Source organism: Cyrtonyx montezumae, unplaced genomic scaffold (genome assembly GCF_038088225.1).
Source record: "Cyrtonyx montezumae isolate F1298 unplaced genomic scaffold, pur_monq_1.0 scaffold_21, whole genome shotgun sequence".
Taxonomy (NCBI): domain Eukaryota; kingdom Metazoa; phylum Chordata; class Aves; order Galliformes; family Odontophoridae; genus Cyrtonyx; species Cyrtonyx montezumae.
In genome coordinates this window covers 1,927,442-1,955,392 of record NW_027071948.1, presented here as the reverse complement: position 1 = coordinate 1,955,392, position 27,951 = coordinate 1,927,442, and the positions used below count along the sequence as shown (strand labels likewise).

Below are 27,951 nucleotides of genomic sequence, written 5' to 3'. Positions count from 1 at the left end.
TGTTGAGTGTAGCTGTGCTGGGGGACAGAGAAATTAGAAATCCCATAGTGAGGAAACTTCCATTTGTGGAAAGCTGCAATTTCAAAGATGAATGAGAGGCACAGGTTGTTGTTCTTGGCAGTCACTAAGCTTTTAAGAAACCATTTGGGCAGAAGTGCTCTTTGTTTCAGCTCCTTTGACTGAGCTGGGTGGTGGAACACTGTGCTATAACTGCAGTGCGTGTGGGCTTTATGCAAGAGCTTTCATACAGGAAGCTCATCCTAAACCAGTCTTGCTCAGAAATTACTCTGTGGAAGCAGGAAGGAGGAACACCTTTGTTTTAACACAAATATAATTCTGTGATTTTTGTTGTTGTTCTGGTGGTCTTGGACTGCATTAGGGATGTTCTGATTTAAGAAATGTATATATACATAAAACAAATGGCAGTGCTAGTAGGGAAGATCACACTTGAACAATGCTATGAGGTCTGAGCTGCAAAGACACTTTGCCTTAGGCAGTGCAGCATCCTTTTAAAATTGCTTACTTATGAATCAGTGAGGCCTTAGTGTTGTGAAGAGGCTGTCTCTTAGATCATTCATCTCCACTTTTTTTGCTCAATAAAGCAGAAGCGAGAACCTTTGGCAGCTCCCCAAGGACTGAAAGAGAAAAAAAAAGCTCCATATTTAAAAACATGGTAACTGCTTTATGGATTTGGCTTTTCTTGTAGCGTTCTTGTTGTTGTTACTGCTGTTTGAGTGGCTCTGAAGTACAGCACTGAGATAAGTGCCTCTCACCTCCTTTTCTAGCAGAGAAATGGTGATCCTATGGTTATGGAAATGAGGACATGAACGCCTCGAGCACGGCGTTACTCTGTAAGAAAGTTTGTGTGAATGGGGCGGGACATACCGACAGGTCTGACAACATCCCATAATCCTGGTTTCATGCAGTGGTGATGGGTTGATGTGTAGATTGTGCTTGTGTGCTCAGTTGACTCTCTTATGAAGGCCTATGGAGTGCAGCTGTGTTCCAGTGCTTTCACATCTGCTGTCCTTTTAACCAGAGATCAGGAGCTGGGACTTAGTGGGCTCCCTGTGCTCTCAGCCCTTTGTGAAGAGATGGGCTGCCACCGTGGCAGTGTTGTAACTGCTCCCATTGCTCATCTGTTGGTAGAGGAAGACAAGAACCCAGGCAGGACAGCTGCAGCAGTGGTGATGTGATGGCCTTGTGCAGTGAGCTGTTGCCATCCCTACCACGTGACATCTGTGCAGCTAAACATAGGCATGACCAACAAGTACAGGTTCATAGCACCTCACTAATCCTGGGATTTTAAGAGGCCTTAAGTTCAGACACACTGCAGAGCATCCCCAATCAGTTTTCTAAAGAGGTTTTGAAGACACCTTTACCTGAAAGCTATTTTGGCTCTTCACTGACCTACTTTGAGCAGCTGGTGGCAGGAAGTATTGATTTTTGTATATTTTGCCATTTGAACTTCTCTTCCTAGCATCTACCAATTGCTGGCATTCTTTATTGATCTTATTTGGTTTGTATTTTATGACTGTTAATTCTGAGAGTGGCTCTCTTTCTTAAGTTAAAAGGCTGGGCTGCTCAGTTTCACTGCTTTATGATCTTTTATCCACTTGCTGAATATTATATGCTTAGTAATTGGAAGATAAGTCAGGCTCTGTAAGCAAGACAGCAAAGCAGAACTCCCCAGGTTTTGTCCTGTCTAGTTCACCACTTAGACTACTAACTCAGACACATTAAAAGAGCAAGTGTGTGCTGTCACTTACATGTGTGGACTGAAGGCAGCTTTAACAGCCCAGCCTTCCTTCCTTCTGTGTTTGCTTATAATGAAGGCTTGAGCTAATACTGGAGCTGAGTGACAGCTGTTGGGTATTTCATTACTAGATGGTGGAGGGGATGTGTGTTTGTTTACTGGAGCAGCCTCTTCAGTGTGTGTTATTTATGCAGTGTCACATAGAACAAGGAACTCTGGTGTGTGATGTTGAGTTGAATCTGACTATTGTTTGATCTGTTTGGTTCCTAATGTTTTTTTTATGTTTAAATATGATTTTATTGATAGGAATTTATTTATGAATATATTCTGTTAATGAATGAGTAGAATTCTAGCTTTAAAAAGAGCCTGATTTACCAGGTAAACTGAGGCCTCAGACTTGCAGCTATTTTTGTGGACTATACCTTGGCATGGCAACATAGGATTGACAGTGGAAATTTTTGGTAAAGACAGATCTTGAAATAGGTTTGTGTGATCCTGATCCCTCCGTCAGTGTCCTTGTCTTAGCCTGATTCATGCAGGAGCAGTCAGCATCCGCCCGCCATCTGTCAGAATGTCCTTTATCCTTTGCTGGAAGTGCTTCAGGAGAGCTTTGTTAGGGAGGATTAGAGAACCTGCAATTTCTTATGTTGATGTCAGTTTTACCTGGAGGTTTTGCAGGATCTTTCTGCTTTTTTTTTTTTTAATACATCCTAGAGGATGAGTTTGTACCCACTGTCTCTCTAAAGATATGGGATGGTCCCATTAACACAGTACTAATGGCCTGCTGCCTCGCAGGAAACCACCTCTCTGCATTCTGCTCATTTAAGCATTTTCTGCAGTGTGGAGGTCTCTGTCTTGCACAGCTGTGCCTGGTAGGAAGGGGCTATAACTTCTGCAGTAGCAATTTGAGACCCTGCGGATTAAAAGCAGCTCCTTTAAATTTCTCCAGGTGAGTTGTAAAGCACGGATGGTGCCATTTTCCTGGCACAGCTCTCAGTGATGTGAGTGGCTGTGTAAACACCTCATTGAACGTTGAGCACAGGCAGAATATCAGCAGGGGGTGGTTCCCAGTGAGCTGAAGAGATGAATAGCTTCATTCTGTACAGAACATGTTCCCAAATGTCTTCTGGACTCCATAGTAATTTAATATCATCGGAATTTGTCGGACAGAAATGACTGCAGACCTGGAATGGCTGTGATAATTAAAATTGTTATTAAAGGCAATACTGCAGTCATTAAATTTATCCCTTAGGTATTTCTGCCACACACTAATAACTTTGGCTCTTATCCAGCATTTGGAGGAAAACATACTGAATTAGATTAAAGCTTGGGGCATCTGGATCTTGTATCATTCTTCTGAGCTGTTGATCAGCAGTATGGTTCAAGACACCGTCAACATCGTAGTGAGACCAGGGGAGGCAGCAGTTATGGTGGGTTGCTTCCAACACTGAAGTGGAATTGGGGATGGAGATTCTTACCTGAAGATGGTGTTGCTCTCCTGTCGTTTATTTTAGAGAACTTCAGGGTACCTGAGTTAAAGCTGGGGATCTCTTAGCTGTGTATAGCTCAGACTGTCCTGAGGAGGCAAGGTGAGTAGAAGTGGAGAAAATGGAAGAGTTCTTGTCCCTGTTCTGTGGAAGGGATGTAGAGGTGGTGACATGATTTGGTCAAGGCTGGTGGCAGAACAGGAACTGCATTTAGCCCCTGTGTGGTGATATTTTCTCTCTTGCTTCCTACTGTCATGACTGCAAAGCACTGGAAACGCAGTGAAAAACAGTGTGCTGAAGCTCAGCTGTTTCAGGTGTGATACACAATTCCATGCTGCTTTTTGAAACCAGTCTATAGCAGTGTATCCTTTTAAGGCATGGGCATGATACAGCCATTCAAAATAATGTTTTTCATCTTCCCTGTGTAGAGCTATGATCTGGATAATGTGAAATGAATTATTGGAAGAGCGTGTGTACGTAATCTCCCTCTTTTTAAATACTCTAGGCTGTAGAGCACAGGTAGGAATCTGTTAGCAAGTTGAGAAAGGTAAAAGGCTTTTGGTGGATAAGTAAACAACGAGTTCAAGCATAAGCTTTTTATCCTTCTGAGTCTCCACCTTCTCTCTGGAGGCATTAGATGGGAAATGAACACAGTGCTCTGAGGCCGGCCCTATTCCCGGTAGGCTCCCCCCCCTTGCCTTGCAGAGCAGCTGCTGTGGCTGGGAGCTGCTGGGAGCCTGTCAGGACGAGATGGAGAGTGAAGGTTATGGATTGCAGCCCTCTGCACTCACCTAGAAAAGCAGATTTTACCCTAGGAGACCAAACTGAACCAGCTGGTGAGGGCCTTGGTGGCTCAGTATCTTAGAGAAAGCTTTCTGCTAAGGAGCAGAAACTAGGAAGACCAGCAGAGAAGTTGCTGTAACACTATGGGAATTGGAAGCTGCTTTAACAGGACATCAGACCCTCTGTTTACTATCACGTAGGTAATTTTTTTTCCTTAAGATGAGCATGTATGCTTGAAATGCAGGCTGCTGGGTAGATAAAGGTCTTTGTTATCCTGGAAACAGTCTAGCCATAACACTACTCTAATCTGCTCCGCTTTTCAGAAAGTGAATTAGGCAGTGCAGTCTGCAGCTTAAGTTATGAAATGTGCTGAACTCTTCATGACTGAGCTGAGACTTCTTGAGCCATTAATGCTTTCATGCAGTGTGTGCTCTAGTAACACCCACAGACATTGCCTTAAAGTCACAGTGGGGTTCTGGGGCTGCTGAGAGTCAGTGTCCTCCTCTCTCTGGGGCGATGTCAGGCTTTCCAGGGAAATTAGATTCCATCCTTACTGTGTCTTTATTTGCTCCTCTCTCAGAGGCTCTGTTTTACACAAGTTTTTATTGTGAGATCTATGTTAGCTGACTTAGGTATTCAACTTGGGGAAACCTGTGGATTATCCCAAGTGGCACAGCTGGCAATAAAAACACATGCCCTGCTGCTGTAATGTTTAGGATCATTTGATGGTATTTCTTGCAAGGCTTCCCCTGTTCTGTTTGAAAATGATTGAAGGTAAACCCAGATCATCTTTAGCCCAGCGTATTTCTCACTAGTTGTCTTTCTGCTGTCAGTGCAACAGTACATAAGAGTTCTGGCCTTCCTGGTGAGACCAGCTTGTAGGATCATAGTCTCCATTTTTTCCAATTGCTTTAGTTCATGCTTTAGGTGTTTTTCAGAACTCAAGCCATGCTTTGCTGCAAGTATGGATCAGAGCTTCATAAAGTCTAAGTAGTAATAACACATTTGTTTTATTTTGTTTTTCAGAGTCCTAGTGAGTCCTCGACAGAATCTGACTCGTATCACATTAAAAGGGACTTTCCAGGGGGCTAAAGTAGTCCGTGGCCCAGACTGGGAATGGGGTAACCAGGATGGTAAGCTGCTTTTGAGATATCCTATGAAAGACCATTGGACTTTTCTCCCTTCTTTTTGTTTTTTTGCCAGATTGCTAATTGAAAATACATGTGCTGAGTGGTAGCTCTTAGGGGGACTGTTTGGCTGCTGCAGGCCTCTGTTACTTACTGTATTTGTTTAGAAATGTATCTGTGACATAGACACTGTGCATTCATTCAGGGTGTGGGAGGGAAGTTTTGGTGCTCCTGTTTCATAGATGTGAAAACTTCTGGGAGCCATTCTGGAAGACTTACATAGAACAAAGAAATAAAGACCTGAAATAAAGCTGAAAAAGCTTCCACTCAGTGGGAATTAAGGTTTGTCTGACTTTGTGTAAAGTATCCCTTTTGCCTTGGAATGCTTTGGAATATTCTTGTTTGGACACATAAGAACAGTGTTGAGGAATAGTTTGACGTGAAGCACTGATGAAGAATTATTTGCTGTTGTTGCTGGAAAACAAGTTTTTTTGTCTTTTTTTTTTCTGAATTGTAACTTTGGGCTGAAAATACAGAGCCGAAAATGCCTTTACCAGATCTGCTCTTGGACTATAATTCAGTGATAGCAGTTTCTGTGCAGTGCTTTAGGGTTATGACAGTTTTACTGTGTTTCTGCTCTGAGTTTTGTACATGCTGTACTGTTTACAGCTTCTTTTTTTCTCTTGATAATTAAGTTGCAAGTCTAGAGGTTTCACCATTTATTGCAGCTCTGGGGTTCAGTGGAGGACGTGATTACTTGTAGAGTCTGAGAGCAAAAGAAGCTTATGTTCAGTCCAGCTTATCCATCATTTTGAGATCAGATCAACATTTACATGTCTGAGACGTGTGTTGGTTGCGATGGTCATGACCTGAAAGCATTGGTATGTGTGAAACAATTGAGAGGAAATGCAGGGCCAGGTGCTCAGTTGTTCTCCACTGGTGCTGCCTTGTATATGAGCTGTCCCCATCTGCTGCTGTTTGCTCTTCAGAGCTTAGCTTCCTGGTAGCACTAGCACAGCAGCTCTGTTTCCATTTAAGGAAGGAACAAGCAGTGGTAATACTTAGCCTTGCAAACTCTCACACAGGGTCCTGGTAAGTATGTATTAATTACATGGTCTTGTATGTCTCTGCTAAAGACAGTAGCATCTAGTTGAGGAATCTGATTGAATGGTCTTGATTCTGTTTGCATTTGGCTTTTGAATGATTCTGTTGCCTGAAGCTGATTGCAAGTTCTGCTTGCCTGTCGCTAGATTTGCTGTGGATAACAAGTTGTCCCTCGTGGTTGAGGGAATGGCCGTGTGCCTGGGCAGGTTTACCATCTCATTTATGCATCTCCACGTTCTGAGCTATTTCACTGGTGTTCATCTCTGCTTTGCAGGTGCACACATCTTAGCTTATGTTCCTCTACATCACAAATGCTGGGGAGGGGATGAAAGACTTTGGGCAGATTTTACAACGTTGTGTTTTTGTTTTGCCACAGTGTGGTGCCGTGACGCTGTGTTCCCTAGCTAGGCCATGTTTCTGTAGGCCAAGAGCAATGACTGTAACTCTTCTACAGAATTCATCTTTTCCATATTTGTATTCAAATATGTTTCAGTGAGCTTTATTTGGAGATTCTCTGAGCTGATGGAATTGACTTGTCCTGTAGTTTAATTTCCCTAATTAAGGTGTGCCTTCTGCAAATGAAAGTGGAACACGCCAGATACAAGGAAGGTGTATGAGCTGCTGGTCAAGTTTGTGTTGGTTGATTGTCTTCATTGTGTATGGTTGGAGGGCACAGCTTCAGGCAGCAGGATGCTGATGTTGAAGCAGGTGTGTGCTTCAGTTCACCACATAGAGCACCCATGATAGTGGTCTGTGAAAATCCTTCCTGGCAGCAGCATCTGTCAGTTTCATCTTCCCCACCTGCTGACTTTCAGCTTTGTGCTACTGCTTCATGGTGAATAGTTGGAGAATGGACAAGTTTTCACCTTGCTGTTGACTTAGCTAAGGAAAAAGGTTCTTAAATTTTATCTCAGTAAGCATCTCAGAGTCAGGTGTCTGTTGGTCTCTGGGAAAATTCAAGGTGGGCATTATTTTTCTCCCCTCCCTGTCAGGTGGTGAAGGAAAAACTGGACGTGTGGTTGATATTCGTGGCTGGGATGTGGAGACTGGACGAAGTGTGGCCAGTGTCACATGGTCTGATGGTACCACAAACGTCTACAGAGTTGGACACAAGGGAAAAGTGGACCTGAAATGTACTGTGGAGGCATCTGGTGGCTTTTACTACAAAGAACATCTCCCGAAACTAGGTGTGTGAGTACAAGTCTTCTGTTGAGAAATTGTTACTTGCACTGCCATTTCCTGACACTAAAGCTCATTTTGCTTGGAAAGTGGGACACGAGCATGTAGCTCTAGAGAATCTCTGCATGTGTGTGCTTTAAAAAATATGTATTTATGAACACACTGTTTTATTTTGGGGCGGTTAGTGTGTGGGAACTGTTGAATCATGGCCTGAACCACTGATTGATCACCCGAGGTGAGCACTGAGTCAGCTGCAGGAGCACAGGTGAAGGCAATGCACCTGTGTGACTGGAAAGGGTGGAATCTGGCTCCACCTCTCCCAGACCCCATTTAAGGGCTGACCACCACTGGGGAAGGATCTCCTGTTGGAGATCCCTCCCCTGTGGAGTTATTGGTGAACCTCAACCATCTGGAAAAGGTGAGCCTCTCTTTGTTCACTGACTGTCTGTTTACCATCCAGATAAGCCTAGCAAAATATACCATCTTCCTCACTATTTTCTCTGAATACTACTCTTTTGGCTTATTCACCCTACAGTTAGCAAAGTTGTTTGTCCTTTCAGTGGTAAGGTCACATAAGACCATCGGATGCCCATAGCTGTATTCCAGGGGAGGGCCCCAAGGGTCTTCTGTCAGGGCAAAGTCACAATACTGGAGGCTGATGAAACTCCCATGGGAATGCCTGCATCTGAAAGCAGAGAGTTCGATTGAAACGTCAGCTTTGTTAATTCAAAGAGAAGAGAACTCATTTTGAGCACTTTGTGAGTGCTCTGAACAACAGTTTGGGTGACTGAATTGCTGAGGACAGCCACTGATGCCTGACACAATGGGACAGGCATCATTCAAATCCCTTCTCCCCTGGGAAGGGACAAAATTGTGCCTTCTTAGAACTGCCTCATGTTTAATTCATGCCATTATCCAGTTAGAACAAAATCTTTTTGATCTATCTACATCGTGCTGCCCCATAGTGTGTGTACAGCATGCTCCAGAAATAGAGAAAGGGGTTTACATTATCCTGCACCCATTAAACCTTATGCTAATGTGCAAACCGTGTTACAAAGACATACAAGACACAAAATTTATTACTGCATCCCATATGTGTGTGGGTGGTGTCATTCTCCTTAGGAAAACCAGCTGAACTGCAGAGAAAAGAAAGCACAGACAGACATCCATTCCAGCATGGGGACAAAGTGAAATGCCTGCTGGACATCGACATCCTGCGGGAGATGCAGGAGGGCCATGGGGGCTGGAATCCTAAAATGGCTGAGGTATGCTGCAGCTTGCTCCTATTTTCTCAGCACCTTATCACTCACTGTCTCAGATTGCAGAATTAACTGCTCACTAGGAAATAACTGGGTTATAGAAGGTCCCATGGTACACAAATATGATGTGTTGAGTGGATCACAGATAGAAATTCTGTAGTGGTAGGACACTGGAGTCAGTGAACATTGTGTGAGCTTGCATTTAAATAAAATGATAACAGCTAAATGAATAAATTTGCCATTTAAATTAATGGAGTATGCCTTAGTGATGTCATACTGCAGTGTAGTAGCAGTATTACTATCCCACCTTTATCATTTGGGAAGATGAGAAAGTTCGTACTATATTCTCAAGCATTTTTGTTTTGCATTCTTGCTTTCCTCACTATTAAGCAATGTAATTTATGTAGGGGTTTCCTCTGCTTCTTTTTTCCCTCCAAAGTTCATTGGCCAGACAGGGACTGTGCACAGAATCACAGACAGAGGAGATGTGAGAGTCCAGTTCAACAGCGAAACCCGCTGGACTTTCCATCCTGGAGCTCTGACTAAGGTATGTGCTGATAGGTGAGCTTGGCCAGAATAAAATGCTGCAGGGAATAGCTGTCAGCTTGGCCTGCTGTGTTAGGACACAGTGTGTCTCCAGCAAGTGCCAAAGATATTCTACTGTTGTAACAGCAGGGTAGTGTGCACTATCAGTGCTGAGGCAGATGGCTGTGAATTGTGGGAGTTGGGCTTCTGAGCTGTCCAGTTGTGTGAACCTTTGCATTTCAGATGTTGGAAGTTCTTAAATTCTGTTTCTTAATTTCCTTTGGTCAGAGTGGTAATGATTTATGATAATTCAGCTTTCTGTAGTTACTGTTTTCATCTGAGATGAGCCTTTGTCCACTTCATTTCCATTTCATTTTTTGTTCCTTGTATCTTCGAGCTATTCTGTCCATCTTTTTTTTCCCTTGCTTCTCTCTAACTGTTCTGGGTGACCTGAGTCTTTTAATTCATCTCTTCTAATTTTGTGTCTGCATTTCTAAAGCTGGTAGCTCTGGCCTTCCCCCAGGGAGCTGAGAGTTCACAGTGTGGATTGTTAGAAACAGGGCTAATAAGTATGGAGGGAGCTTCAGGAAGAGTACAAAATTGTGAAAGATCTGAACGAGGTCACAGTGAAAAGAGGGGAAAAAAAACCCACAAAAAACCCCAAAACAACAACAACAAAAAGCATCAAGCAAAGTGGAAGGATTTCTTGTTCAGTCAGGATTTCTGGGAGTGGGGGCTGATTGCTATTTTTTTTTTCTTCATCTCACCAAGGCTTATGACTTTTTTTTTCTTGTAGCTCAACACTTTTTGGGTTGGTGATGTTGTCCGAGTGATAGATGATATGGAAACAGTGAAACGATTCCAACCTGGTCATGGGGAGTGGACAGATGAAATGGCACCTGTGAGTACATGTCACTTCCAGGACAGTGCAGCAGCTTCCTCAGTTTTTCTCAGCTACTAGTGATGATGACTGGGCTCACATTGCCCTGCAGTATTCCTGACCATTCTGGGTAATATAACCCTATCACAGCACTCAAAGCAGAGTGGGTAGGTGGGGAATCTGACAAGTGGTTTGGCTACCAGTAAGTCAAATAAGAACTTTCTTCAACCAAAGTCCTCTTATTGCCAAGAATCGTGAAGGGCTTGAGGCAGGAAATAGTGCTTGAGTGGGGAAAAATGCTCAGAGCAGATCAGTATGGCTAACAAATACGAGGGTCCTTCAGGAGTAGTTAAATGCACAGAGGCCTTTCCTAATCCCAATTTGATCAGACCTTGGCTTGTTGTTTCATCAGCTTTTTCCTGACATTTGTAATATGTCTGTGAACCCTTTTTGTGTAAAACCAGTAACAGAGAAACTGCTGAGAACCTTTTGGTATCCTCAAAGTGGGAGCTGTGTTTGTTTAGTGTTTCTTTTCACACTGCAGGTGTGCTGCCTGCAAAACCTCTCAGGAGCACTGCCTTGGTTCTGAGATGCTGCATCTTTCCTTTTAAAAATCATTTCTGTCTTTCAATTGCAGACTCTAGGGCACATTGGCAAAGTGATCAAAGTGTATGGGGATGGAGATCTGCGAGTGTCAGTTGGAGACCAGTCCTGGACGTTTAATCCAGCTTGCCTGACAGCTTATCAGAGAGATGAGGAAGCAAATCTCATGACAACGGAGAATGCAAAGGAATCAAAAAGTGAGATAGTGAGAATGGAGGTCTGGATTGTCAGAGGCTGAGAAATGTTTGTTCTGGTTGTAGTACAAGCACTGCATTTTTGTCGGTTTTAAATTCCAGCTACATGTTCTTCCCTCAGTGGAGCTCCAAAATCAATCTGTGCCTTAATGGGGAAGTAAAGTTGGCCTTGGTGAGGAAAATAGGTAATTCAGGACTCAGCAACGCTAGCCATAGTACTACCCTAGGCTGAGTATTTGCTTCTGCCAAATCTGTTTGTTTCTGGCTGTTCTGCTGCATTTCATGTAGGAGAGTACTAATTCTTAAATGCTTGTGAAATATTCTCAGGTATCTTTGTGCTGTCAAATCACTGAGTACTTACTCAATCTGCTCTGAAGTTGGACTTGGGAGTCACGTGACATGAGGCTTGTAAAGCCAAAGTTTTGTAAGCTTCAAATCAATAAAGCTGTAACTGTGAGCCAGGAGGTACAGCAGGGCCCATACAGTGGCTGTGCAGCAGTACTGTGCCAGCAACACAAATGCATACATGTGGTCTTTGGTGCTCTTAATCTGTGGCTGTTTTTTATTCCTATCCAGGCACTTTGATTACTGTATTGGAGAAATTGCTGTCTCAGAAGACAGAATCAGACCACGCAGGGTGTCTGGTCATTTGGGCAGCACTCAACAATGCAGCCAAAGTTCGAGAGCTCCTTCAGAAGTACCCAGACAAGGCAAGTCCTCATCTGAATCCTGAATGTTTACTTTTTGGTGTGCTTTAAAAATGATATCATAAAATTTTGTACTCGAGTGAGGAGTGGGAGAGAAGTTACAGATTTCTCAGACCTTGTATTAAATAATTTTGCTGCAATTTACTATTAAATATGTAAATATGTGCATGTTGTATGATGTCAGAGTGTGGCATTAAAGCACGACTGGAGCCAGGTCCTTATAACATATTTCTAAAGGTTACTGTTCTCAGATGTCCTGTATGGACACTGCACCTGTAGAATTAGAGAGAGGTGTATTTTATATACATGAAGAGAATAGCAAGATGTTCAGGAATCGAGTCCCTGTGTGAAAAGAGAGCAACAGGTCGTGTGTGACCAAATGCATTTGTCCTTATGTGACCTTGCTAAATGGAACTGTTAGAAACAGGAAAGAGAAAAGCTGCCCAGATTCTGATGCTGTGCATGTCTGTACAGTGTCCTTATCTGGTGTCTGACTGGAGCAGGGAACTGGGCTAGACTTGCTGCTGAACAGCTCATATGCTTGTGATGTGCCAGTCTGTTAGGATCCCATCTACTCATCACTGCTTTTTCAAGCTGTCTATTGGAAGGTTCCATCTCCATCCTTATTTACAAAGTAGATGGGAGCTCTGGAGATAGGAGTAGCTGAACACCTGCGGTTGTTTACAGATAAGGAAGTGCCAAGAGACAGGAATGCTTTGTTACTACTTATCTCTATTAGAGTTCTACTTTATATTCTACCTCTGTTCAGATATTTCTATTAATGTATTGTTATTTGTGTAAGAGATGTACACCAAGGAAAGGCAAGTTAGAATTGTTTGCCTAGGGGTTTCCAGCTTATCAGCGTTGTCTGTCTTGTGTAAATGTAAGAATAACAGTGGTCTCCAAAGCCTCCTTGCTGGAACAACTTACCCATAGTTATGAGTGAATCAGGGGAAGTCTTGCCTGTCCTGCTCTCCTGATTGCTGCACAGAACCAGCTGCAGGAGGAAAAAAAAAAGCTGTTCTGCTTGCCAGTCAGCTGAGGTTCTGCCAGCTCCTTCATCTTTTTCTCTTTAGCCTCCTGCTGATCTCAGTAGCTTCTTTTCCTTTTTATGTCTTGCCTTTCATACAGCCTCCTTTTGTTCTTCAGTCCCTTTAATTTTTGGAAAAGCTCATTGCAGCACCTCAACACTGATTTACCCTTCAGCCGTTGTGCCCAGTAAAGTACCTGGAGTAACATTAAGCAATGGGGACTTGGCATTTTCAAAGCCAATTTGATCTCCTCATGCATTTTCCAATTAGAAAAGGAATAGTTGGCTGCAATGTCAAGAAGTATTCTGCTTGCAGGCATAGAAGGATTTGGCATCGGTGCTGCAGTCAGAGCCCTAGTTTCAAGCTCTGTTTGCTTATTTCTCCCTTCTTGTCTAAATGTACTATCCTTTTCCCCTTTAGGAATATTTAGGGAGAAAGTCAGCCTCATAGCTGATGTAGGTAAAGCAGAGCCAGCAGGGCACAGATTCTGCTTAGTATTTCTGAGTACACCACTGTTCTGCATCCAGAGACTGATACCCTGCTGAGGCTGAACTCAGGGCAAGGTCTTTCCTTGCTGTTTGCTATGTCTCTGTCTTCCCTGTAGGTTGACAACAAGAATCAGGGGAGAACTGCACTACAGATTGCCTCCTATCAGGGGCATCTGGATGTTGTGAAGATTTTGCTGCAGGCACATGCCACTGTCAATCTGAGGGATGAAGAGGGGGATACAGCACTGCACTATGCAGCTTTTGGGTAGGAGATCTTTTTTTGCTGGCTTTGATACAAGACTGGAAGGGCTACAGAAGGACATTTCATAAGCCAAGAATTCAAGAATCAAGGGTGGGGAATTGATTTAAGAGGAGGTGCATGGAGTGGGACTAAGAGGGTACAAAAGCCAAGAAGTTTTATCAGCCTACAAGAAGCGAGAATGTATTGTTTGCACAGCATTGACTCTGTCTTACTCCTTACCTTTAAATCAGAAACCAAGCTGATGTTGCCCGTGTGCTTATTGCTAAAGGAGCTGGTGCAGACCTGTTAAACAACGCCAAGTGCACAGCTTTGTATGTTGCTGTCAGTCAAGGATTCACAGAAGTGGTGCGGGCCCTCTGTGAACTCAACTGTGATGTCAACCTCCCAGTAAGTTTTGAGTTTCAAGGATTTTGTTATTGCTTGTTATGTTTTATGTGTGGTGATGTTTTTTGTTTTGTTTTTTGGAGGTAGTTGCGGGGGAAGGAATTTGATTCTCTTGTCTTGCATCGTTTGTTGCTTTGAATTTGAAGGCAGTTCTCTTTCAGTATGCTACTGTGCTCTGCACTGGGGATGTGTGCCTCTAAATTTAGTACTCAAATTCCAGTTTTGGGTATACACTTTTGTCATTTTTAAGTCTGCTTAGCTCAAGCCAGTAGTACTCTTCTGCTGTGCCTTCCAGTGAGAGCTGATCTCCTAATGTGTGATGTTGAGACTGTCCTGTTCCAGCACTGATGGCACTGTTAGAATTAGCATTGAGGAATTTGAAGGACAGTGGTGGTGAGCTGGATCCAGCCTGGTTTTTAGGGTTTGTTTCTGTGTTTATAGAGCTGGACAGTGCTGGCTCAGTCTCTCAAATATAGGAATTTAAACATGTGTCTACTGAGCAGTGGTATCAAGCTCTGAGAAACTAATTTCACATGAAACTGCTCTGCATGACAGTGATGTTTGATTTGGAGTTGATGTGACCTGGAGGACTATAATGTTCCTGTTTTGCACAGTCCCTCAGTGTGCTTAATTGAACACTCTTAAGTAACCTGTGCTCTGCTTTGATGTTTCTTTACAGGATTCTCATGGAGACACCCCCCTGCATTATGCTATCACTGCAGATTACAAAGTCATCATTGAGATTCTCACTGAGGTACCCAACATCGATTTCACTGTCCAGAACTGTCAAGGCTTCAATCTCCTCCACTATTCTGCTCTGAAAGGCAACAAGCTGTAAGTGAATGAGCAATGGTATGTGTTCCTGGGGAACACACAGATTGGTTAGGCACTCTGAGACTGGGTGGTGATAAAATCTTGCCAAATGCTTATTGAGACAGCTGTGAACCCCAATTGGACAGCACCTAATTGAGGTGGGGGAGCTGTCTGCCTATTAGGGACTTAATGTAGTAAATTCTTTGCTCTACCACTAATTCTTCTGTGGATGTGTGGAGGGTATGTGTGGTGTCTGTGGTGGGGGACAGGTGGCAATTTTGGTGTACTCTGCCTGCTTTACAAAAAGCAATAATCATCTTAAGAATCTGAGACTTTTCCTTCTTTTCCTCCCTTCTCTTGTTTTTAATTGTTATGGCAATATGTTAATTCTCTGCAGAAATGGTTACTCAGCAAAGAAGGGAAAAGCTGAGACCATTTAACTTGCTGCACCCAACCTGAGGTATTTCAATCGATACGAGTGTAGGATTGTGTCCATTAAATTCCAACTTGCTGCACTCCTGTTTTGTTTCTCAAAGCTAACTCTGTGTACAGTCCTATAGATCTTAAATGCACGTTAAACCAGAAATAAACTGAATATTTCATAAGAATTAGACAAAAGTAGCTGAGAAGTGAACATTCCTCACAGTTATCAGCATCAAAAGAAGATAAATAACAGCAAGGTGTTCTGTTCTCTGCCCTCTGCATAATACACAAGCTGTATCTAGCAGCCCATGGAACTACACAGTTCTTGGCAGACCTCAAAAGAGCCAGGAGATCTGTACAAGTACCTACAGCTTGGTTTTCTGGCAAACAGTGCAGACAGGCTATGCCATTTCACTGCAGCACACTTCCTGACAGTGCATGCAGTATTTGAAGGCAGCTGAGAAATGTAATACTCTGCCTTGTTAAAGCTGCTAGCAAAGATCTGTTATAAATAATCATTCAATACCTAGGAGAGATAAAGGCAGAATTTGCCCTGAAAATATGTGTAAGTGTAGTGACACTAGCAACTGGAAAGGAGTGTGGTTCTCTGCAGTGATTGTACTGACAAAAATCATCAGTGTAGGTATGTACTGTTTTATTCTTGTGATTGTCTGCAACATGGTGGGAGCGTTCTGCATCACATCTGCCAGCTCAATTTTAACAGGCATAGTGCTGCTTGTTTAAATTTGAAGAACATTCACAACTGCTGATCAGATGAGGCAGGCCTGTTTCTTCTGCATTGTTTTCCTTCTTGATGAAGTAACCCTTCCATCTCTGGTTTACTTCCAATACTGTAGAGCTATAAAGAAGATTCTAGCAAGAGCTCGACAGTTGGTTGACTCCAAGAAAGAAGATGGCTTCACTGCCCTGCACCTTGCAGCTCTCAATAATCACAAAGAAGTGGCAGAAATTCTCATCAAAGAGGTAAGAAGCAAAACAAAACTTCCAATTTCCAGCTCTTCCACCCCTGAAGTCCCATACTTTCTCCTAAGCACTGTTGAGTTAAACCTGTGTGTGGTGTAGAGGTGTGTTGGTTGTATGGCTGAGATACAGAGGGCCGAATCATTTAGTATTCTCTTGGAGTTAAATTTCTGTCCTGACAATGGACTTCAGAGCTGGAGCATCAACAGGCATCACAATTGCAGCACTCCTCTTCAGTCAAACTCAGCAGCAGCCACAATTCCTCTTGTTTGATGCAATACTTCTTTTCAAGGGTCGCTGTGATGTCAACGTCAAGAACAACCGGAACCAAACACCTCTGCACCTCGCTATTATCCAGGGGCACGTAGGGCTGGTGCAACTGCTGGTCAGTGAAGGTAGTGATGTAAATGCTGAAGATGAGGATGGGGACACAGCCATGCACATTGCCTTGGAAAGACAGCAGCTAATGTCAGTCCTGATGGAGAAGCGTGAGGGGGAGATGGGGACATCCCTCTTTTCCAAGGTGAGCTGGGAATAGGTGACACATGCGTGTGTCACACTGCCCTGGGGGTTTTGGTGTCTCCTTTTCTGGAGATATTCAAGACCCACCTGGTCACCTTCCTGTGTGACATGGCGTGGGGAACCTGCTTTGGCTGGGGGGTTGGACTCGATGATCTCTTGAGGTCTCTTCCAACCCCTGTGATTCTGTGATTGCTGTTGTGAGTATGCTCATATTTGAAGCGTGGAACTTCGTGTAGTCATGCACTAATTTGTCCTGCTACATCCCATGTTTTTGTTAGTATTGCATGCTTCTTTCTTTGACATGGGAAAGGTCATGAATCTGCTCACAGAGCCAAGAGTCTTTGGGTTTAATTCGTGCCCCAGAACCACAGAAATTCATTTCTGTCTGATGGCATGGAAAATAAGAGGCTAGCTAACCACAAGCACCCCAGTTATCTGCAGATGTTAAGCAGGATGTGAAGGATGAGATATACTATGTATGATGAAAGTTGTGTTATTATAAAGCCTGAGCTGGATCTATGTTGCACCATATCCATGAAAATATAAGAAATATTAGGCCGTGGTTGAAAGACATGCCCATGTCTTTCACATCAGCAGAAAATTGTTGACTTCAGATGAGTTTGGATCATGTGCACATAAGGTTGGCTTTTTAAATAGCTACCACTTCAGGTTCTTTGTGCCAACTGCCCATCAGTTGTATTTACTGTGGTGTTTTCAGTATACACTTAGTAATTCTTTTCCACTGACTGAAGGAGTGAATACCCATTAGTTTGGTTAGTAATGATTAGTTCCAGTTAAGACCGGTTTTATACCCACTTGTTCCTGGATCACAGGGTTTGAATCTGCTGTTTATGTGCTGAAGCACATGAATTGCAGAATTGCATTCACCAACTGTCAGTTTGTGTCAGATTAACATTTCATTTTAAATTTAATACAGCTACGTAACAGACTTTTTCTGTTAACAGAGTGTTTCTCAATGTATTTTAGCTGCAGGCTTCTGGCTTTCTTGGAAACATAGAGCTGAATGTTGGAACTGCAATTGCATGTTACTTAGCACAAGAAGGAGCAGATATTAATTATGCAAACCATCGGGGAAAGTCTCCTTTAGACCTTATTACAGACGGAAGGATTGTCCAAATCATCAAAGACTTCTCACAGAAATTCAGGTAAACCATGTCCTCTGGGATAGCTACAGTGTCTTTCTTTGCAAGATGCATTACTGTGGTATTGCTGCATGAAGCTTCTATTCTGAGAAGGATGAAGCAACTCTAAAAATTGATGTAGTTGCTGGCACTGTAAATGTTAGTCATGCCACTTTCTTCATTTCTTTTTGGAAAGATCAGTCATTATCACAACAGGAGTCTGAGCTGTTCTCACTAGTGCAATGAAGATTGACAAGTTTGTGCTACCTGAGCATCTTTGCCACGTATGGAATGTTTGCCAGGGATCAGTGCAGTTTTACCAGGTCACTGAAGAAGGACCTGGAGTATGTGGCTCAAATTTGGTTACGTGTTCTTGGTTGCAGGGAACAGCAGGTTTCTTCAGACTGCTCAGCCATCACCTGCAGCCTTCGCCGTGTGCATACCACTCCCAACACAATGACCAACCTTAGTGTCTCAAGTGTGGCAGTCCCCACAGAGTGCCTGGTCTGCTCAGAGCTGGCCTTGCTCATCCACTTCTTCCCATGCCAGCACAGCATTGTGTGTGAAGGTAAGTCCGTTCTGGCTTTCCTTTCCTGTTCCACCATGTGGCCTCCCTGTCTGGACTCATAAGACAAGGTCTGTTGAGATGCAGAGCTGAAACATGACCTGAAACAGCATGATTTCAACACTGTCATCACAGAGTGTCCAAAGCTATCTGTGATAGGCACAGAGTGATCTGAGCACCTGCTGATAGTCAGCCCAGGCACAAGCTTACAGATGCTGTGGGTAATTCAAGAGGCAGGATGGATGTTTCAGTTGTAGCTGAGAGCACTTTCTACATCAAAACCTCCAGAGAAGGATTTCCCCTTCTCTGACTGTTGTTACTGATTTGCACTTCAGATGTTTTAATGGTAGCTTGCTTGAAAATATCAGCAGGCTTTTTATCTCATTAAGGTGCCTTCAAGTCTGAACACAAGGAGCTTAGTAAGGACTGTGTATGAGGACTGCTTCCTTTTTCACAGAACTAAGAGCTGTTTTGCTTCCAATGTGCAGCAATTCTGCCAACACAGAGCATTGAGAAGTTGTGTTGTTTGCTACTGCATAGGAAAGATTAAAGCATGAGATGAGAATGTAGCTCAGAAAAGAAGACAGTGTCCTCATTTCCATCTCTTAATCATCCAGGGAGTTCTCAGGCCATTTAAAAGCTGATGTTCTCAAGTCTATTTTCTTCTTATTGTTCTTGCACCAGTGGGCTCAATTGTAATCACTCCTTCTATCATTTTGATAGAATGCTCCAGGAGAATGAAGAAGTGCATCAAATGTCAAGTGACAATAACCAAAAAACTCAAGCAAGGTATGTTTGCTGTACCTACTGTTCAGTGCTATGAATTGAGAATGGTGCTTCACAACATTTGTTCCTTCTGGCAGCAATCAGTGATTCTCAGTGGAAAAAATAAAAAAAAAAGAAGAAATAGGGTTGACTTATTATTTTGCAGGAGGAGTGGGGGAGAAAAAGGGATATGGTACCCACAGCACTGATCACTTTCAGAGATGAAAAGTTAGATTCAACTGGCATGAGCCAAACTCAAGCTTCATAGACAGGACAGGATGTTTGCTTTTATCTGTCGGTGTACTAAAAGCTATTGTCAGCTTCTTTACCAGTCAGCAAGATGGCAGCAGCTTTGTTTGCCTTGGAACTAATCCAGGTTGTCCACTGAAGCTTTTTTTCATAGAGGAGATGACAGATGATATCTTCTGTAGCTGAGATGACTCTCAGGGCACTTGTGTAGTGTGTCCTGCTGCTCATGTCTTAATGTTATATGCATCTTGGAGTCAGGTTTTCTGCCTTGATGCCTGGACAAAAGCACAGGGGAGCAGCAGTCTGTCACATGGCATCTGATACACACAGCTGGCAAGGACAGAAATTCTCTTTGGAACAAAATAATGCAGGAAAAAAACAGAACAACAGAAAACAAATTTACATGACAGCAGGCAGGTTTTGTCTGTGCTCCAGACTGCTAAGTGGCATCAAAATGGCAACAAGAATTCCAGAGGGAGATATTTACATGCAGATTTCTGCTGCAGAAGGAGCATCCAGGTCTCTGAGTATACCTGCAGGACTTCCCTATGGATGATGTTGTCAGAGTGCCTTTAGCAAACAGCTGCTTCCAAAACTTGCTTTCCTTCTAAGGATTTGAAGTCACTTCTTGCACTACTGAATTGCAACATATTCCAGAATGTTGAGGAAAGGGGCAACTAAATTGAGATGCAAAGCCACCTAATCCAAGCATAAGGAGCAGAAGATCAAACAGTGATGTATTAAGCTGAAACTGGAAAGAATCTATTTACAAAAGCTGGTGGTTGTTGAGTATCTGAGGTCCTTTCATCTGATTTAGAGCCAAGTATCTTTATAAAGTCTACCAAATTCTGCATGTAGCCTTGACTGTAGGACTGAATTTTGTGTAGCTGCTTGTATGCATGTCAGTCTACGTGGTGTTGAATGATTTCTTCTTGTTTTATACCCCATGTGTCCTGAGAGACTTAAAATTAAATCCCAAGTGTAATCAAGGAGGTTGAAAGAACATAGTGCTGATAGCACTGCGAGGATTCCCAGGCTGTATGACAGAACATCGCAGCCAGCTTTGAAACCTTTCACTTAAAGGTATTGCAGAGCAACGAGGCAGGAGGTATCAAACAACTTTGTTTCCTTTTATTTTCTCTATTTTAAAAAAGAAACATGTGGACTGAAAGAGGAAAAAAAAGTCAGTTGAGCAACAGAACAGAGGAAAGCACCACTGCCCAGTTCATAAAAAGCATCATCTCAGGCTCCATGTTGGCTCACTGAAGAGGGTTTAGTCTGAACAAATTGCTGCTCTTTGAGAGGCAGCCTGGTTAAGGAGATGCTGCATGAGACAGAGCACAACAGCAACTAACTCTCTTCCTGCTCTCCCACCCCTGCAGACAGCACCGAGGTGGAGTGCAGCCCAAGCTCTGAATCCACAGATCAGAGGAAGCTGATGGAGGAGCTGCAGAACCGCTACCGGCAGATGGAAGAGCGCATCACCTGCCCCATCTGCATCGATGACCAAATCAAACTGGTCTTCCAGTGTGGACATGGCTCTTGCCCAGACTGCAGCACAGCCCTTACTGTCTGCCCCATCTGCAGGCAGGCTATCCGGGAGAGGATTCAGATCTTTGTCTAAGGATACGCTTGCTTCCCTCCCCGTTCCCACCTCCTTTACATCCTTTTTGTTTGCATTTTAGATGAGAAGCACCGCTCAGTCTGGCTACCTGCAAAGCCACTGCGAAAGGGGGGAGAATCAAATGTGACTTGGGTGAAAGTGGAGGGGAGGGGGTGTCCTGTGCTCAGTGACATAAGGGTGAGGAGTGGTGCTGCAGGGCAGGCAGCCACCTCACCTTGTGCTGCTGGTCCACTGGAAGGACACGAAGGGAAGAACGCTGAAGTGTTCTGCTGAAGGCAGAAGAGACTTCCAGACCAGAGGCAGATAGGCTTCCACATGCAGATGTTTGCAAGGGCATCCTGCTCCAGTGACTGCATCGTGTCTAGTGCCCTGCAGTGTCAGATTTGCAGCCTTGCATTGCTCTGGAAGGAGATGCTGTAGAAGGATATACCTTTGTACCTTGGCAGGCGGAGGCAAAGTGTATGCTTGCACTTTACACGAGGAGATCGGTCGTGGCCATCAGTCCTCCTTGTTGCCTGTCAGTGGTAGGGAGGTAATGTCCTAAGACAGCATGCTCTCTGAACTAGTACTTAAAGGCTGTACAGGATTTGGACTGACAGACAAATCTGGGTGTGATGAGATCCTAGAGAACACAGTGTGTGTGTGCCTTAGAGATAAAGTAGTGAACACTGATTGGAGAAAATATGTTGTTAAAACAGAAACTTCTCTAAGTGACACTCTTCCATATTTTATTTTTTGCACAACGGTGTGTTCAGAGACTCCTGAGCTTTCTAACCATAATGCCAAAGGCAGGTGTTAAATGCTCCAATCAGAGTGTAAAGAAAATAGAGTAATAATTAAGAAATGAGAAGGAGTTCATTTTTTGTTTCTTTGTTTTACAGCAGAACTTAATAAAATAAAATTATATTTTCCTGAGCATTAAAATGAATGTACAAACAGTAGCTGAAATATGGATCTGGCTGTACTGTGTTTTCCAACTGTCTGACTGAAGAAATATTATCTAGTGAATCTGTCCTATAAAGTAACTGCTGGCAAAAGTGGCATCCTGTAGGGCTAGTGTGCCATGCGTGTGTATGTATACATATGTGTTTGCGTGTGTGGTATATATCTTTAATGACACAATTATACACAAGTGATACTGTTTGTTATACCTTGCAAGCACTATTTAAGTCAAGAAAAAAAAAACAGCAAAAAATACTGTGTTCCTCTGCTATCTTTTTTCATTTGCAAAGAGATGGCAAATATTTTAATGGAATCTTTGTGCAATACGTGGTAGCTACAGCTATGTCTGTTACTTCATCATCCTCCCTTAGTTATGTGAGAAAGCTTTGTGTCACTGTCTCTGATTATACATGATCTTTCTTTAAATGCTCATTTCATGATGCCATATTTCGGGGTGTTTTTGACAGAGCTACACAAAGGGATCAGATTTAACCCCAAGTTGGGATTTAAGCATCCAAATCAGCTGAAGCTGAGTTTCAGAATCAGCTTTGGTAAAAATCAGAGTTACGGGTGCTCACTGATTTATTTCCTAGAAGTTTATGTTGGAGTAACCTCCTTGGGATTAAACAAAACCCGAAGTGTTTGCCCTGTTGTGACAGGGCATCAAGCAAAGAGGAGCATGCAAAGGCTGTTCTCCAAAAGTATGAGACTGAACTGTCACTGTAACGTAAGAGCTTTACCACTGTTTGCTACGAATGAAGATTTTTCCAGAATGTGTACTGCACACCACATGCCAAGTATTTTCTGAAATACAGTTCTTTTATAAACCTCTTCTCCACGTCCAAATGTGATTTACCAAAGGTGGAACCCATTGATGCTGTATCATTTGTGTTAAAAATGTACATGCATGTTCTGGTATTCAGGAGGAGGGTGCAGAGGTGAGCACTGTTCAGTGTTTGCTGTGTTATTCTCATCTCTGACACTTAAATACGTCAGTTTATGCATGAAAAAGCAGCAGGGAGCGTTTCCTTGGGGTTTTTGTGGTATTTCTTTGGAAGAGTGGTGAAAAGGGTTCTGAGCCTTTATTCCCCTTAAAGGAAAAGAATCTTAAAATGGTTCAGTTGGAGGAGATCTTCAGTGATTGAGTCTGAGTGCTGGGCTGCCTTGTTGGAGCATGTTACTGAGGGCATTGTCAGAATGCCTCTCCAACACTGTGGATGTGGAGCAGCAGCTCACCAGGAATCCTGCACCACTGTCTGACCCTCCTCAGGATAACAAAGCTTTCCTTAGTGTGCAGTCCGAGCCTCCCATGGCACAGCTCTGTGGGAAGACTGCAGGTTCCTACATCTCAGTTGCACAGCTGGTGCAGTAAGTTGAGGTTTTGGGCTTTTTCCCCCTACTGTAAAGTTTGTGTTACTAGGTTAGAGTACACTGTGCCTGCTGAATGAATACAGAAATTGTTTGTAAATATATCTTTGAGGTTAGGATTATATTCTTTCATCTTTCTGTTTCTGCTGTGATTGCTTTTGGTGCCTGAGGAGCAGGAGCTGAGCTGTTAAGCAACACTTTGACCCTTTCATTTTCCTAGTGAGAAGAGGAGAACTGCTGCATCACAGCTGAGGAGAAAGGAGATAGGCAGTGGACACACAGAGAGAGAAGCAGAAGGCAAACAGGTGCCTGCACGTGCCAGGTATGTGTTTTGGCAGGCTGTGCCCCCACGGCAGGTTCAGCTCTGTGGGAGGCTGAGGTTCAGGAGGGGAGGAGAGGGTCCTGCTGCTTTCGAGTGTCCTTGTAAGCCTGGCTGTGAGTAGTGCCAGGATCAAAGTGAGGTGTGGCCAGCTGAATGCCAAGCTGGGTCAAGCAGTTATTTGATGTATTGCTGACTTGTGTAATCTATCCTGGTCTGTAGAATAGTTCCTATGCTTTGCTACAGGCTTAAACCTGAAGCATGAGAAGAGAGATCTGTAGTAGGCAAGAAAGGAGCCAAGAATCCAGACTGAGATTGTGAAAGAAGAGGGAAAGGGGCAAGATGGGAGAAGGTGTTGCTTCCTTTTGCTGCCAGTTGATGTTCTTACTGCTCATGGGACAGCAGTGGGTTGAAGAGAGGTGTGGTGATGGCAGTAGGTAAATGGTCCTTTAAACAGCACGAGACAAATACAGCTGTTAGCTGTTCAGCATGGATACTGAATAACTTCGATGTTTCTGTCTTGGTCTCTCACAGATAAGACTGAAAGGTCTTTGGGAAGTTAGATGGGAGCTCTGTGTGTTCCGTGGGTCTTCTGCACCTCCCAGAGTGCAGCTCTGTACCTTGTGCCAGTGCTGGTTTCCAAAGGGAAAGATCACGCAGTATAAAACTTTAGTACGGGGCAGCAGCTGAGATAGGTTAATGCTAAAACTAATGGGCTTTATGTAATCCTCCTAACTGAAATGTCAGCTCACATTTCTCAGCTGACCTACAAAAACAGGAGATGTTTTTTCTTTCCATTAAAAGGGCTCTTCTGGTTGCAATTTTTCTGCAGTATTTAGGGTGGGTGTGAGCGCAGGCTTCTCACAAGGCTGAAACTGGTAACAGTATTCCTAGGATTACTTGAATCCATTGCAGCATTTGCTGATCAGTTCTGAGAGCTCTGGCTGTGAAAATTACCAAGTTTACAAAATGTTCTCTCTCTTTGGGCAGTAGGGGAAAACCATGTGCTCTAATCCGGCATTTGTGGCTGTTTCAGAGTGAGGTGTAATGAATCAATTCTCTGGATGCTTATTTCTGGTTTCTATTCTCAAAATGAGGACTGTCTTTCTCAGTCTCCTGTTATTGAAGAATTTATTTGCTTCCTGTAGAGCACAAAGGAGTCGAGGTGCCACTCTCCCTATTTATTCCATTTTAGTGAAGCCTCAGGAAACGCTTCATAACAAATCTGACCACTTTTATTTTCTTACTTTTTTATGCATGCTGTCACTTAATTTTTTCCTGGCAGGTAGTGTGCTAATCCAGCTGGGAGACTGGTATTTGAGTTGGCAGCTGGTCTCATGAGCAGGCTTTTCATGCAGTTGGATTTTCATGGAAAATTGATTTTGTAAACCTGCCATTATTCTGGGCAAAGTCAGGACACGAGCTCGCAGGGAGGGTAAAGCCCTCTGCCCATTCTTCTGCTTTCTGAAATCTGGAGGTTCTGCCCCGTTTAGAGTCACATATAACCATGTAGAACTGTGTTTGCAGCATTTCCTTTTGCACTGGTTCTCAGTTAATATGTTCTCAGTTAATACAAACAGCCACTGGGGATAGCTTCCATCTGAGCAGACAAAAGATTTATTCAGCACAACCAGGTGACAGCTGAAACTGGAGCAAGCTCATAGTGCAGCCAGTGCTAGGGGGGCTCTTCCCATTTCAGAAAGTATTTTAAAATCACCTTCTTTTTTGCAATTCAAGAAAGATAGATGAACCCTTGCCATCCCTGAAATGAACTGCCCTGCCAAGCAGTGCAATGAGGTTTGCCATCCCTGCAGAGGAGGCTCCTTTCTCTATCTGGGTGGGCATTCAAATGCCATGGAGGTGCTCTGCACTGAGTGCTGCGTTGTTACACCAAGGGTGAGGAATTGCAAGCCCCTCCCAGGGAGCTTCACAGAATGGAAAACACAGCATGTCAAAGGGTTCCTTTTCTGGAAACATCATTAACATCTGCAGCAGTGTGTGAAGCACTGCATCACAGCCTGGAAGACTGGATTCTCAGATAAGGGAAATTCCTTGCAGTAGAGCAAGGTTATCTCTTAGGTCTTCAGTGTTAATTAGCCCTCCCTTAGCAAACTCTTCCTTTATCTGTGAAATAACTTGCTAGTTTTTTCTGGTTCACACACTTCCCTCCTGCTAGTGTCAAAGCCAAGCTCAGTTCTGGGTTGCTGATTGGTTTTCTCAAGGCTGTTTGTTTATAATGTACTTTTCCAACATGGTTTTCAGTCTGTGAGCAGCATTTTCACCCCGAGTCCAGGATTTCATAGTATGCCTGGAGCTTTTTTGTCCATTCCCTCCCCTGTTGCAGTGAGAAGTATTTCTTTCAGAGTTTCTAAAGCACATCCTTTGGAAGCGTGGCCAAAACTCCACAATTTACAGACAGCATGAGACTGTGGGAGTAGAGGGAGGGAGAGGGCTTGTCTGAAGGCAGAGTCATGAAAATAACCCATCACTCCTTTGATTTTCTTCCCACTAGTCTGTTCTTTTCCCATGATTTGAGGAAGATGGGTCCACCCACAAATGGGTTACAACTGATGAACGTAGCCTACCAAAGGGCAACAAGAGAAACGCCCCTACAACCCAGGGAAGTTATTCCTTTGGGGACACACTCTGTTATCTGTACATCAAGAAAAAAGTCTCCTTCATTTCCTTCTTGAAATTCTAACCACTACCTGGCCAGGCCTAGGATGCTGAGCTCCTAACTGGGGTCAAGACCATGTCTCTGGTAACACGAGGTCAGGCCAGCACAGGCACTTCTGCAAACTGCAGCTTCAGATTGACACTTGAGCAAAGTATTCCATTTCCCTTGCCAGCTGGAGCAAGCCCTTGTTTTCAGCTCTTTGCTATTCAGCAGACCATGGATTTTTCTAGGAATATCAGCTGATTGCTGCACGATAGGAAGAAGGTGAATACCTGGGGACTCAAAGAGCATTCTCATTCTCCTCCTCCCTGGGGAGTGTTGCTTCCTGCTACAGCAGGCACAGCCCTTCCTTCCTAGTGTGTGACCTACTGAAAAAGTACAACTTCTAACTGCCATGCCCCCAGGAACCATGCAGGAATTTCTTTTTCCAAGTTGTGAGATGAAGGGATAAATATTTAAGTTCTTTTTAAAATAAAAGCTATATGAGGATTTGCTAATTCTTTTCACATGGGCCACCAAGGAGCCAATATGTGGTAAATCACATTCAGCTGTGTGCATTCCCCCTCCCCTGCCTGTGGCCTGGGTTTGGACCTGTGCCCTGGAGATGAAACACTGGAGCTCTCGGTCCAAGTCACCAGACGTGGTCAGGTCCTTTCTGTCTTCCCCACCCCTGTGTAGGACCTCTCTGTTTAGGACAGGGGAAGCTGATGGGAGCAGTTTATTTCAGTGCACTAATCACAGCAATTAAGATTGAAAAGTGTAAACTGAGACTGCAGTTAACTGACTGCAGTGCCTTAACAAGGGGAGTGTGGTGTGTTGTGCAAATTATCTGCTCCTTTCTGTTCCCCAGGGTCTCTAGCTGACTACTGTGGGTTTTGTGCAGCATTTGTTCCCTTCTGACAGCCGTTCAGAAACAGCCATGTCATGTGACATTTATTGCATGCACAGATCTCAAGATAGTCATCCTTGACTGTGTAGAAAATCCCAGCTCTCTAAAAATGATATCTGGGTTCTTGTCACTGCTTCTGACAGCATGAAAATAAACCAAAACCAGTTCTGTCCCTTGTTTTCCCATTACACCATATGGATTTCCTCAGACTGTAATGTGTTCCACTGCATTTAGACACTGTGCAGAAAATAAAGCCAGGAATACTTTTTCTGACCAAATATAGTCAGGCTGACAGTTCTTGCCTGTAGTCCAAACCAAATATCCACACTTGAGGACTTGGGACTAGCAAAATTCAGAACTCTGAAGTCACAAGAGCACTTTTCCTCTCTTAAATAAAAGCAGTCCTTTTCAGGAGTCAGGATGCCTGGCACTTCACGGAGAATATTTTCAGCTATTGAAAGATCCAGAGGTGAAACTTCAGGGTTTGGACTGCCCTCTGCCCTTTGCATGGGGCAACAGTGGTTCCTAGGAAACATCTCAGAGAGGCTTTGGAAATGGGTTTCTCCAAATGTACTTCTATGGAAGTTGTAGATCCTAACTTTTGGGGGAGATCTGAACTGAGGCATCTGCCTTATAAAAAGCATTCTGCTTTCTTTACAGTGAGACAGAGGAAATTCTTAGGTCCCTCAGGGTACGTGTGAGTTCTCAGTCTGGGTTCAGGTGTGCCAGTCACCTTCAGAAGCAGTAAGGCACCAATGGGGTGCTTGGGAGACCTGGGTTCAGGTTCCAGCTCTGCAAGATCCCATCCCTGACTACACAGAGCTATGGTCTTAACCTATAAGATGCAGATTATAGCAGTATATAATAATAGCAGTATAATAATCATCTGCCCCTCTTCAAGGC

General features: G+C 43.6%; 1 protein-coding gene across 1 annotated transcript in view; it reads left to right on the top strand.

Annotated features, from left to right (window-relative positions):
- MIB2 (MIB E3 ubiquitin protein ligase 2) overlaps positions 1-21,768 on the top strand; it is a 30,362-nt gene extending 8,594 nt beyond the window's left edge. Inside the window, exons 4-19 of the mRNA XM_065737957.1 lie at positions 5,053-5,159; positions 7,250-7,444; positions 8,559-8,701; positions 9,135-9,242; positions 10,017-10,121; positions 10,738-10,900; positions 11,474-11,607; positions 13,240-13,388; positions 13,616-13,772; positions 14,449-14,603; positions 15,863-15,989; positions 16,279-16,509; positions 17,496-17,674; positions 18,034-18,218; positions 18,939-19,004; positions 20,612-21,768. Coding sequence (XP_065594029.1) covers positions 5,053-5,159; positions 7,250-7,444; positions 8,559-8,701; positions 9,135-9,242; positions 10,017-10,121; positions 10,738-10,900; positions 11,474-11,607; positions 13,240-13,388; positions 13,616-13,772; positions 14,449-14,603; positions 15,863-15,989; positions 16,279-16,509; positions 17,496-17,674; positions 18,034-18,218; positions 18,939-19,004; positions 20,612-20,853 — 2,446 coding nt within the window. The 3' untranslated portion in view covers positions 20,854-21,768. The remainder of the gene's footprint in view (positions 1-5,052; positions 5,160-7,249; positions 7,445-8,558; positions 8,702-9,134; positions 9,243-10,016; positions 10,122-10,737; positions 10,901-11,473; positions 11,608-13,239; positions 13,389-13,615; positions 13,773-14,448; positions 14,604-15,862; positions 15,990-16,278; positions 16,510-17,495; positions 17,675-18,033; positions 18,219-18,938; positions 19,005-20,611) is intronic.
- The last annotated feature ends 6,183 nt before the right edge of the window (positions 21,769-27,951 follow it).